This window comes from Physeter macrocephalus, chromosome 19 (genome assembly GCF_002837175.3).
Source record: "Physeter macrocephalus isolate SW-GA chromosome 19, ASM283717v5, whole genome shotgun sequence".
Lineage (NCBI taxonomy): Eukaryota > Metazoa > Chordata > Mammalia > Artiodactyla > Physeteridae > Physeter > Physeter macrocephalus.
The window spans coordinates 28422795-28435016 of NC_041232.1; the positions used below are offsets into that span (position 1 = coordinate 28422795).

The 12222-nt window shown below is 45.1% G+C and overlaps 1 protein-coding gene across 5 annotated transcripts in view; it reads right to left on the reverse strand.

Moving 5' to 3' along the window:
* PTPRM (protein tyrosine phosphatase receptor type M) overlaps positions 1-12222 on the reverse strand; it is an 805568-nt gene that overhangs the window by 95883 nt on the left and 697463 nt on the right. For all 5 annotated transcript variants that reach the window (XM_028480386.1, XM_028480385.1, XM_028480384.1 and 2 more), the window contains one exon: positions 8182-8269. In XM_028480386.1, coding sequence (XP_028336187.1) covers positions 8182-8269 — 88 coding nt within the window. The remainder of the gene's footprint in view (positions 1-8181; positions 8270-12222) is intronic.

Here is a 12222-nt window from a genome sequence, read left to right on the forward strand (position 1 = left end):
GTTGCTTCATTTGCAAATATTTTCTCCCATTCTGAGGGTTGTCTTTTTGTCTTGTTTATGGTTTCCTTTGCTGTGCAAAAGCTTTTAAGTTTCATTAGGTCCCATTTGTTTATTTTTGTTTTTATTTCCATTTCTCTAGGAGGTAGGTCAAAAAGGATCTTGCTGTGATTTATGTCATAGAGTGTTCTGCCTATGTTTTCCTCTAAGAGTTGGATAGCGTCTGGCCTTAACATTTCTGCTGCTGGTTTTGTGTCGCCAACTTCTTAGTCTTGCCTTGTTTCTGACTTTTTTACCTGGACCCTTTGTCAGAGATGCCTACTCTTTATTTTCAGATTCCTGGCAGATCCCCTGACTCTTATTTTATTTTTTCTGATTTTTCTAGAATTTACCCTTTTCTTTCCTGCACATATTGTGGGATATGTTTCTGTCTTGCTCTCGTCTGCCGGAGTTCTGATGCAGGAAATCAAAACTTGATTTCTCCCAGTGCATCTTGCCCCCTACACTCACCCTGTCCCCCTCTCTCCCACCTTCGCCTGCCTTTATACCTAACCTGGATCGCGACACTAGTACGTCCCTCAGACGTGACACGGTTGCTCAGTTAGCAGAAAGAAGCACCTTGCTTTAAGACAAAGTCCTGGGGATGTGCAGCCCTCAGCCCGGGCCACGGAGATGGGGTAGTTTGTGAGAAGACTTGGGTGGGACAGACCGGGTCACAGCTCACCCTGTCTTCTTAGTCGCCTCACTAAGCACGGGCACCCTGAGTCCAGCCGGAAACCAGACCTCAGAAGGGTCTCCCCTTCATATAAGAGTCGTGGGTCCTCACGATCAAGGCTGTACCCCCCTCGCCCCTCCCCTACTCATTCCAAGCAGCTCTTGGCAGTTTCACGGCTGCTCCCCACCTTGTTACATCACCGTCTTCATTGTACTAGACCCCCCAGCAGGACGCCCTGCATGCCCCCTCCCCTCCATGACACGTGCTCCTTTGCACATGCTAAGAGGTTGTGTCTCAGTGTTTCTCATTTTTAAAGCCCCCCCAGGCTGGGTGCTACGCCCTCGATGCCCTCCATGCTCCCTCCACAGAGAACCTCACGACCACCACTGATGTGGCCCAAGATTCACAAATTTCCATCTCTTTTGGGTTCCAGAACCGTCCACATAACTGCCTACTTGGTATCCCATCTGAATGTTTCAAAGGCGTCTCAGTATATCTCCGGATTCAACTCACAAGCTTTCCCTGCTACCGCCGACCTCACTGCCACCCCCGAGCTCCAGTCTGGTTCCCTTCCAGTGTTACCCACCTCGTAAACAGCCCGTCCTTCCATCTGTCTGTCTGTCTGCCGTCCATCCTCCATCCACCCAAGTCAGAAACACAGGAGTCACCTCTGACCCTGTGTCTCCCTTGAATCCATCTGCTACGTTCTAGTCCACATTACCATGCCTTGTCACCTGGGCCGAGAGAGACTCTTTTAGCTAGGGTCCCCTTCTGATTCACTCTTTACTGCAGTTAGACGAATCTTTCCAGATGTAAATTAGATTAACCCCTCCCTCCCAACCCTTTAATGAGGTGTCCCTTGTTCTTATAATAAAGACTAAAACACTGAATCTGCCCCAGAAGGCCCTGCAGGCCTGGCTCCCACCTTCTTCTCTCTCGGGCCCACCTCCCCCTCCCCCTACCCCCCCCCAGCTCTTCTGCCCCAGAAGGCCCTGCAGGCCTGGCTCCCACCTTCTTCTCTCTCGGGCCCACCTCCCGCCCCCCCCCCCCCCAGCTCTGGCCACCCCGCCTTCCTTCCCCTCCTCAAACTATGGGTTCCCGCATGTCTGAGCACCCCTGCTCTAGCCCCTGGGTCAGCTGTCTTCATTCCACATCCTCCGGAATCTGTCAGCTGCCACGCACAGCTTCTTGCAGGACTGCGCTCTTCTCCTTATGGCCCTTGACTTTTATTTCATTTTTATTTTTATTTCATTTATTTGTATAATCAAGTCTCTCTTCCTCTCAAAGGAGATGTCAACTTCCCGAGTGTGGGGGCTGAGTATGTGTTGGCTCACTGCTGTTCCCCAGGATCTTCACAATTCCGGCCTCTCCCCCCGGAAGGTGCCTCCTCTGCTCCAGCTACACGAGGTCCTTACTGTCCCCGACGCCACGCTGACCCGGGCTGGCTGTCCCTCCCTCAGGGCCTCCGCCTGGACTGGGCTCCCTTCCTCACCTGCGTCAGGCCCTATCTATCTACCTACCTAATCTATTATCTATCTATCTAACATCTATCTATTCAGTGGAAGTATAGTTGATTTACAATATTATATTAGTTTCAGGTGTATAAAATAGTGATAGTGATTCAATATTTTTATAGATTATACTCCATTTAAGGTTATTATAAAATATTGGCTATATTCCCTGTGCTGTACATGACATCCTTGTAGTTTATTTATCTTATACATACTAGTTTGTACCTCTCAATTCCCTCCCCCTTTCCTTCTCCCCAGTAGTAACCACTAGTTGTTCTCTGTACCTGTGAGTCTGTTTCTGTTTTGTTATATTCGTTTGTTTTATTTTTTAGATTCCACATATAAGTGGTAACATACAGCATTTTCCTTTCTCTGACTTATTTCACTTAGCGTAATACCCTCTAGGTCTATCCATGTGGTTGCAAATGGCAGAGTTTCATTCTTTTGGTCTGACTTGCATCTTATTCTCTCAAATGTAATTGTTAATTACAATTAAGAACTGCTGAGACTACCAGGGGGACTACGCGCGCGTGCGCGCGTGTGTGTGTGTGTGTGTGTGTGTGTGTGTGTGTCTGTTAATAGTGGACGGGGTATTTGTTTATATTTGGAAAGGGCTAGCTCAGCAAATTTAGCATGTAAATGAGGGAAAAGTTCACCTTACTTAAGAACAAGAGCCAATAAACAGTTTTTAGGCACCATTAAAACCATTTTATAGGGCTTCCCTGGTGGCGCAGTGGTTGAGAATCCGCCTGCCGATGCAGGGAACACGGGTTCGTGCCCCGGTCCGGGAAGATCCCACATGCCGCGGAGCGGCTGGGCCCGTGAGCCGTGGCCGCTGAGCCTGTGCTCCGCAACGGGAGAAGCCACAGCAGTGAGAGGCCCGCGTACCGCAAAAACAAACAAACAAAACCATTTTATATGCAAACACTGTTGCAAAACTACGAATGTGATCATTAAAGCACTTCTTATGTTCTCTGAAAAGCACCAACAAGAATCTCTAGGACATGTTCATTGAACCCCCCAGTTCCTCTTCGTAGTTAGTGGTGCTATTCCCAAAGCCTAGACTCCCTGAAGTGGGCTTCCCAGTCAGGGAAACTGATTTTTCCACAATTACAGAATTTCTTAGTGGGGAAGGGAGATGTAATACTTTTCTCCACGCCTTTAAAGAAACAACCAGTATGAGTGTATACATTAGGGTGATTTAGATAAGTATTTTTATTCCTGAAATCCTTCTACAACTTTAACAATATCAAAGATTCATTTTCGCTGCCATAACTAAAGACATCCAGTCTCAAATGAAGCAGCTCCAAATGGTGATTCTCAGAGGGGTGCTTAGCACTGCAGTGGCTTCATCAGACCCTACTTGGGAGCTCATGCTGGATTGGGGCCCCCCTAGAGAAACAGCACTCAGGCTGTGAGTTCTAACACCAGACTTGGCATGGGCTGGCATCAGGGCAGTGCTGGTATTTAAGCCAGCCAGCAGTAGCGGTATTTCCGCAACCCATATGTGGCATCAAACTCCTGCTATTTAGCTGCTAGTAGCATCTCAGGATTTGCACACCCTATTTTAAGAGCATTAATAATTGTTCGGTAGGTGGCCTAAGTGGCTGATGTCTCAGAATACGTCAGCATAGACCGTTATAGACAATTATGTAAACAACCACAGACAGTTCTAGAGGGATTTTAGAAAGCAATAGAAAACTAGAGGAAAAGGTAACCATTTGCAACGACATAGATGAACTTTTAGGACCTTATGTTGAGTGAAATAAACCAGACACAGAAAGAAAAACACTGCATGATCTCATTTGTACATGGACTCTAAAAAAAGTAAAACTCACAGAAGCAGAGAGTGGGAGGGTGGTTACGAGGAGCTTGCGGGGGGAAGGGGTAAAATGGGGGGGTGCTGGTCAAAGGGTACAAAGTGGCAGTTACAAAGGATGACTAAGTCTCGAGAGTGAATGTACACCATGATGACGATGGTTAATTATACTGCATTGAATCCAGAAACTTGCTGAGAGAGTAGATTTCAGGTGATCTCACCACACATAAAAAATGACAACTACGTGAGGGGAAGGTACTTTCATTAGCTTGGCTATCGTAATCATTTCGCTATTTATCTATATCAAGCATCATGTTGTACACTTTAAATATAGACAATCTTTACTTTAAAAATACATAAAAAAAGACAATGTGTGCGTGGGGAAAGCCTTCAGAATGCCACGGCAGCTGAGGGGTAAGATCAGGAGACTGGACAGAGCTGCCTGGGCAGAGGACGTCTTTCTGACATTGTTCCTACAAAAGCACAAAAACAACGCAAGCTGATGGAAGAAACACTGAAAGAGCCCAACAGGTGAGATGGAGGCAGGTGAGAGCTGGAAAATCCTCCCCCTCTGGGATTTATCAGGAATAAAGGCGACAGCCAGGCAAAGTCTCCAGAAATAGAGCCCATGGTCACAGCCCGTGATGAGCGGGTCGCTGTGCAGAATCCTGCTGACAATTAGGGAGCAACGTAGCATCTGCAATTATCCACAAGTTCACCATTTCCAACCCGAGACTTCCAAATGCTGCTTTTGTTTTTCCATTTTAAATGACCTACAGAGTCCACTAAGCTGAGCAAAGGTAAGGAGTAACAGAGAAGAAAGATGTGATTTTTTAAAGGTAACAACAATCAGTGATTTTTTTTTTTTTTTTTTTTTTTTTTTGCGGTACGCGGGCCTCTCACTGTTGTGGCCTTTCCCGTTGCGGAGCACAGGCTCCGGACGCGCCGGCTCAGCGGCCACGGCTCACGGGCCCAGCCGCTCCGCGGCATGTGGGATCCTCCCGGACCGGGGCACGAACCCGCGTCCCCTGCATCGGCAGGCGGACTCTCAACCACTGCGCCACCAGGGAAGCCCAGTGATGTTTTTATGTGGCGTTTCAGTTCATTTCCACAAGAGCTGGCTTTTTAGGAAACTGGGACATTGAGAAGGTTCATGACTTTCCCAAGGTCACTTGGCTAATACGTGGTGAAACAGACTCTGAACTGTGTCTTCTAGTTCCCCATCCTAAATTCCTCTCTTTTGCCCCCAAAGGCTTTTCCCTTAGTCATTTACATTGTCCTATTAGTTCACGTGCATCCTAGTCTGGTCCAGCCCACAGACAGTACATTCATGGGGGTGGGAGGTAGATTTAAACCCTCTCCACCTCTGACAACGTTCTGCTGGACACACAGACCACAGCCAGTGCCTGCCTAGGGCGATGAAATAATCTGTCCTAAGTGCAGGGTCTCGAGAGTTGAAGATGATCTTGGCGGTGACGCCCATTCTGAGCTAGCGACGGTTAGTGATGATAGGCTAACAATTAATACATAAATTAGACCCCGACCCCAATATCTTTCTTAGGCAACAGATCTGAAGCCATCGAAGAAGAATTTCTGCTGAAGGCCCATAACAGCGGCAGCTCCAGAATTTCAGAACAGGGGGCCACAGGGGGTCAGCCTGGGGGCTGGAGGACTTGGCTTGAAGCTGCCTTCAACGTGGAGAGTACTCTTTGTACTTAGTTTGTATATTTATTTGGAGGTGGCCTGGGGAGGTGAAGAATGGGGAGGAGGGGGGTGAAAGTCTCCTTAAGCTGCCTCTTGTCACAGACCCTGGCCTGTGCAGGCAATGAGGCTAACGGCCGGTGGGGACTGACTACCCAGCATCCACTGGGTGGTGGTTATAAGAGCCGCCCCCGCGTTGGAATCTTGTCCCCACCTTATTAACTGTGTAACCCTTTCACCTTCTTTATGCCCCAGTTTTCCTCTCCTATAAAATAGATAAACAATATTACCCATATCACAGGATCATTACAGGGAGTGAGGGAGTTAACAGGTGTAAAGGGCTTAACAGGTGTAACAGGGGTGTCTAGCATATAGCAAGTGCTCAGCAAATGCTAGCTTTTATCACTTTTTTCTTTAAGCATTCAAAACTATTTCTCAAACATCTACCAAGGGCAGCCGTCAAACTACACATTGGGAAGGAGTGGAGTCAAAGTCACACTGAACAGAGGCAGGCCGGGTCTGTGAGCACAGCCCAAATCAGAGCCCTGGGCGCTGCTCTCCAGATGCTCGGGGTGAGGCCCACACCTCGGATATGGCGGCCGCAGGACAAGGGCTCACTGACATCTCTTCCACCTGGCGTGGGTGGCATGGCTGTGAAGTCCCCATTTTACCTCCGTGGGCCTCCTGGGAGTTAGTGGCAGAGCTGAAGGAACCCTGCGAAGGCTCCTATAAGCCACTTGGAGAAATCTGGATTCTTCTGAGGGTGTGAAGCTTCAGCAGGCTCGCAGAGAACACGAGGGAACTTGGGAGGATCTATACTGGCCAATGGACTCTTCCCATGACCCCTCTCTGGCTGGAAATAATGCTTTCCTTCTCTGAGCCCCTGTAGCACACAGCACTGTACACACAGCTCCAATGCAGGACTGCGTCCTGGTGCAGAGGGACCAGACTCACAGTCTCTCATCTGCCTGGGCTGCTCTGTCCTGGGGGCAGGGACATCGTCCCCATCACCTTGGGGTCCTCGGGGGGCCAAGTGCTGACTGAATTCACTGAGGGGCAATGAAGCCTTAGATCTCAGGGGAACATCTTCTCTCTAAAAATGAAGCTCTAAGTAAATGAATGCACAAGACACCCGAAGCTAGCACTTGCTATCTGCAAAACCAGTGGTTTGGCTTTGTGAGTGGCCAAAGGGAAAACAGGACATGTTCAGGCCCAGTTGGGATGGTTCATATTACACGTAAACCCCGACACCCTTCTTTTTAAAAATGAAACACACTGTAGGTCTGCACCATCCAATATGGGAACCCCATCGTCTCATGGACGATCTAAATTAAAAATAATTAAAATTAAATACAATAGAAAATTCAGTTCCTCGGTCACCCCAGCCACATTTCAAGTGCTGGTATGGTGAGGGCTACTGCACCGGACAGCACAGACACAGAACATTTCCACAATCACGGAAAATTCTACTGGGTGGCGCTGCTATAGAAGCTCAACTGTCTTACCAAGAAAATGTTAACCCAGGCAGATAAAATCTAACCGCACTTTCACAACCAAGAAAGATAATATATAGCTCCGCTGGAGTAGCCAAACCTTTCAAGTTTGTTCGCTTACAAGTAATAAGGGAGGATGAGCTAGGTGCTCTATATTTCACATTATTATTGTTTTTTAAATTTACATATCTTTAGAGATAGTATTAATTCCGTGAGTACCTTGTCAGTACCTCGGTGCAGTCACGTGTGGCTTTGAGCAGTTTAATGCAGGGGGTGGATGGCTTCAGCCCTGGAAGAAGGAAGCTCATCAATCTACCAGGCATCCCGGCATCCTTACGGAACATTAATGAGGTTGGGCTCGATTTAAAAACCCTCCGAGGCATTATGGATTGGTACCATTCCTTTTCACAGGAACTGGGAATTTCTGAGATATCATCCTAGCTCTTTTGCTAATGAGTGTTGCGATACAGGGACTACCATTTAACTTCTGAGTTTCAGTTTCCTGTCCTCAAAATGGGGCTATTACTGACCTCCCTACCCCCAGTGTCCTGAGGATTAATGAGCTCATGTCTGCTGAGAAGCTCCTGGCAGCGAGGCGTGCTTCGAATCATTATGTCTATTCCTTCTCATGGAGCAGATGGGAAGCATTAGATCTGTTATGTTTACTCCTTCCAAAATGCATTTTCTGTCTCAGCATTTGAACATTACCTAGGTTACCCAAACCTTAAATCTAAAAGTAAAACTAGCCCCACGGCAAGACACACGGACATAGCGGGGGTATTTAGGCAGTTTTTCCTTTCCCTAATACGAGCATCACACCAGCTTTTCCAGCGGGATGAAGGCAGTAATTGCACTGCAAATTCTTGCCGCATGAGGCTGGTGGTCCATCTTAGCAGATGTGAAAAGAGAGTTACATCACAGCACAATGATGCTGTCAACACTTACATGCAATAATATTCCCATATCTGTTCTTCATTCGGTTTTCATCTTTCTTAGCAGAGTCCCATGGTGCAGACTGCCCTTCAAAGAAGCTCTGGAAGAAAGAGAAAAGTGACATGACGAATTACAATTCGGTGCGGTAAACAAACACAGGGATCTTAATGACTGGGGGGTGTTCTTAAAAAATGTACAAGGGTCAAGGAAGGAAAAGAATATTCACAGGAGTGAAATAATGGATTATTAAACTACTTTATATCTTAAATGTCTCATTTAGTTTTTTTTTTTTTTTTTCCTTTAGTTAAAATGCCACAAACACGGATGGGGCCTGAAAAGTAAGCCCACAATTTATCTGTACCATCTACTGAAAATGGTTGGGGGTTCATCCCCATCCTACCTGAATATTTATTACAGAAAATTTAACATTTCTCTCAATTTCTTAATTATATTACATCCTTTCAATATTCTCCTACGAGATACAAAGATATCATTTTTCTTCCCAACTGCAAACTGAAGGAAGGTTATTTTTGGTTAAAACTGTGAAAGTAGGTAAGCTAAGACTTCATGACTTCCAGCCTAAAATCCTCTAAGAACTTCTGTCAGAGTTTTAATTTTTAATGGAGCTTAGATGTCCATTTATTTAAGGATTTGGCATTATTATGCCTAGGGTCTTTAATCTTCATGTTATTAGTCAGATATACATTTTTCTGTTCAAGTTATAATGAAAATGTCCTCTGCTATCAGTTGACAAGTGAAAAAAAAATCGGGAATTTTAATTTCCACTTTAGTTCATGTTCTGTTTTACCTTCACGTATAGTCAACGCTATAAGGAGGTATTGGGGAGAAGGATGGTAGCAAGAAGCATTTAGTAACACTGATTTGTTGTCTTTTCTGTACCTACTCTTATATTTCCTTGGCACCAACTGGGAAAGAAGGGAAGAGCAGGAGGAAGACACAAAGGCAGATCAGGTGTGTGGAAACATCGTTCTAAAACGCTCTGGGGCCAGAGAATGTGGTACCAGGAACTCACATCCTCAAACACGCCCCAGCATGGCTTTCCAAGTTCCCTCTTTAGAACGGAAGCTCCTTTATACTCCCCTACTCTCCATCCCCCGCTAAAGCGTTTGGCCATCTTGGCCACTATTGAGCAATCAGTCTGCGCTTCAATGGGACCAATTCATTATTCCTTTTCATGGGTCCACTTGTGTCGTATCAGCTGAGCTGCTCCTTAGTACGGTCAGAGTGGGGACACGCCTGCTCACAGACCCCATGGGGAGCGCTGCTGCCTGCAGGTGGCTCAGACCCGACCACACAGTGGACAGCGCTGGGCATATCCTAACCGTCTCTGCCCAGGCTGTGGATGCCCCCAGGCAGGGGCTGCGTGGTCCTCATTTTTGTTGGTGTGGAGCCCACGCTTCGTGATAGGAGTCCGATAATTAGTCATTGAATGAATGAGTGACTGCAGTGTCTGGGGGCAGTCTGCTGGGTTTTGATCCCCCAATAAAGCTTGACTTCTGCAGCATGGGTGTGTGCGGAGTTGGAGTACTCGGAGACCTGCACAGGCACTGTCCGCAGGGTTCATGTTGTCCGTCTGTAAAAGTGCACGTGCTTCATATATACAATGGAATATTACTCAGCCATAAAAAGAACTGAAATTGAGTTATCTGTAGTGAGGTGGATGGACCTAGAGTCTGTCATACAGAGTGAAGTAAGTCAGAAAGAGAAAAGCAAATACCGTATGCTAACACATATATATGGAATCTAAAACAAACAAACAAACAAAACCATTCTGAAGAACCTAGGGGCTGGACAGGAATAAAGACGCAGACCTAGAGAATGGACTTGAAGACACGGGGAGGGGGAAGGGAAAGCTGGGACGAAGTGAGAGAATGGCAGGGACATATATACACTACCAAATGTAAAACCGATAGCAAGTGGGAAGCGGCCGCATAGCACAGGGAGATCAGCTCGGTGCTTTGTGACCACCTAGAGGGGTGGGATAGGGAGGGTGGGAGGGAGACGCAAGAGGGAAGAGATATGGGGATATATGTATATGTATAACTGATTCACTTTGTTATAAAGCAGAAACTAACACACCATTGTTAAGCAATTATACTCCAATAAAGATGTAATAAAAAAAAAAAGTGCACGTGCTTTCTGTGAACTGCTGTGTGTTAAAGCTGCTGTTACCCTACAGCTTGGCCCTCAACAGAGACTGGCTGGAAAAGAGCCCTGACCTGACTCTGTCCCCCTTGCACTATTAATTCCACACAACAGAACATCAGGACACACCATTTCATCACATCCAAGAGGGAAATGATAACACTGTAAGCGTAAGAGTTAGAGTTTTAAATTGCCATTTTATTTATTTATTTTTTAAAATTGAAGTATAGTTGACTTACAATGTTGTGTTAATTTCTGCTTTACAGCAAAGTGACTCAGTTATACCTATATATGCATTCTTTTTTCTATTCTTTTCTATTATTTTCCATTATGGTTGATCTCAGGACCTTGTTGTTTATCCAGTCTATATATAATAGTTTGCATCTACTAACCCCAAACGCCCAGTCCACTTAGTATGATAATCCCTAGTTGCATCCCTGTTGATGCAAATGGCATTATTTTGTTCTTTTTCATGGCTGAGTAGTATTCCATTGTGTGTATATATATATATATATATATATATATATATATATATATTATACAACGTCTTCTTTATTCATTCATCTGTCGATGGATATTTAGGTTGTTTCCATGTCTTGGCTATTGTAAATAGTGCTGCTATGAACATAGGGGTGCATGTATCTTTTTGAATTGTAGTTTTGTCCGGATATATGCCCAGGAGTGGGATTGCTGGATCATATGGTAATTCTACTTTTAGTTTTCTGAGGAAGCTCCATACTGTTTTCCATAGTGGCTGCACAAACTTACATTCCCACCAACAGTATTCAATTGCCCATTTTAAAGTAAGGTACCTTAGTCATGGTCATTGTTGACACCTCATTATCATAATAGTTTTTACATTGTATTTATCATTTTGAAATAAAACCATGGAGGCAGACCAGGATCAGACGTACTACACACTTAGAGCTGTATTAACAGATTCACAATATACATTGCTAACTGAAGGGTAAGATACTGTGCAATGCAGGACAAAAACAAATAAAAACATTTTCAGGATTATTAATAAATTAAGCTAATAAAAATACAGTAAAAATCGTTAGTTAATTCCATCTAGAACAAGACTGTTATAGGATAGATAAAGGATTTATTCAGACATGTAACGTCTATTCCGCCATAAAATATGCATTTAAAATAGCTTCAGGGATTTTAAAGTCATTCTCTTTTTCTGAATAGTGTCTTTGTTACTCTATGAATGACAATTATTTTCCCGTTGAGTAATAACTATTATTTGACTTCCCTTATAACAATTTAATTCTATTAATACTTTGAGTTTGCTGTGATGCAATTACAATTTCATTCCCCTCTGCCTTCTCCACCCATGTGAAAGTTTCCAGACTTTGCTATTTTCATGGGAAGACGAAAAAGGGACCTGACTCTGAAGAAGACCTGGGTGTCTTCCAGTAGACCCATGGCCACTAGTTAACTCCCCACAGGATGAGAGACAGACAGATGGAGAGGGGGTCAACAACGGATTAGGGAGGAGGCACTTGCTCCACTAGTACAAGGAGATGCTGCTGGGCCACCGGAGACAAAGCCACCCTGAGTCACCCCAGTTCCTTCCCATTCCTGACAAACAGACAGACGCTTTCTGCGCGGGAAGGCGCCCACATCACAGCTGGGTTTCTTTAGCATTTATGGTGATCACAGGAATTCCAACAGCCCTTGCTTTTAAAAACAGTTGTTTTTTAAAAAAATTTATTTACTTTTGTTTTATATTGGAGTCTAGCTGATTACCAATGTTGTGCTAGTTTCAGGTGTACAGCGAAGTGATTCAGTTATACACATATATATATCTATTCTTTGTCAGATTCTTTTCCCATTTAGGTCATTACAGAGTGTAGAGCAGAGTTCCCTGTGCTATACAGT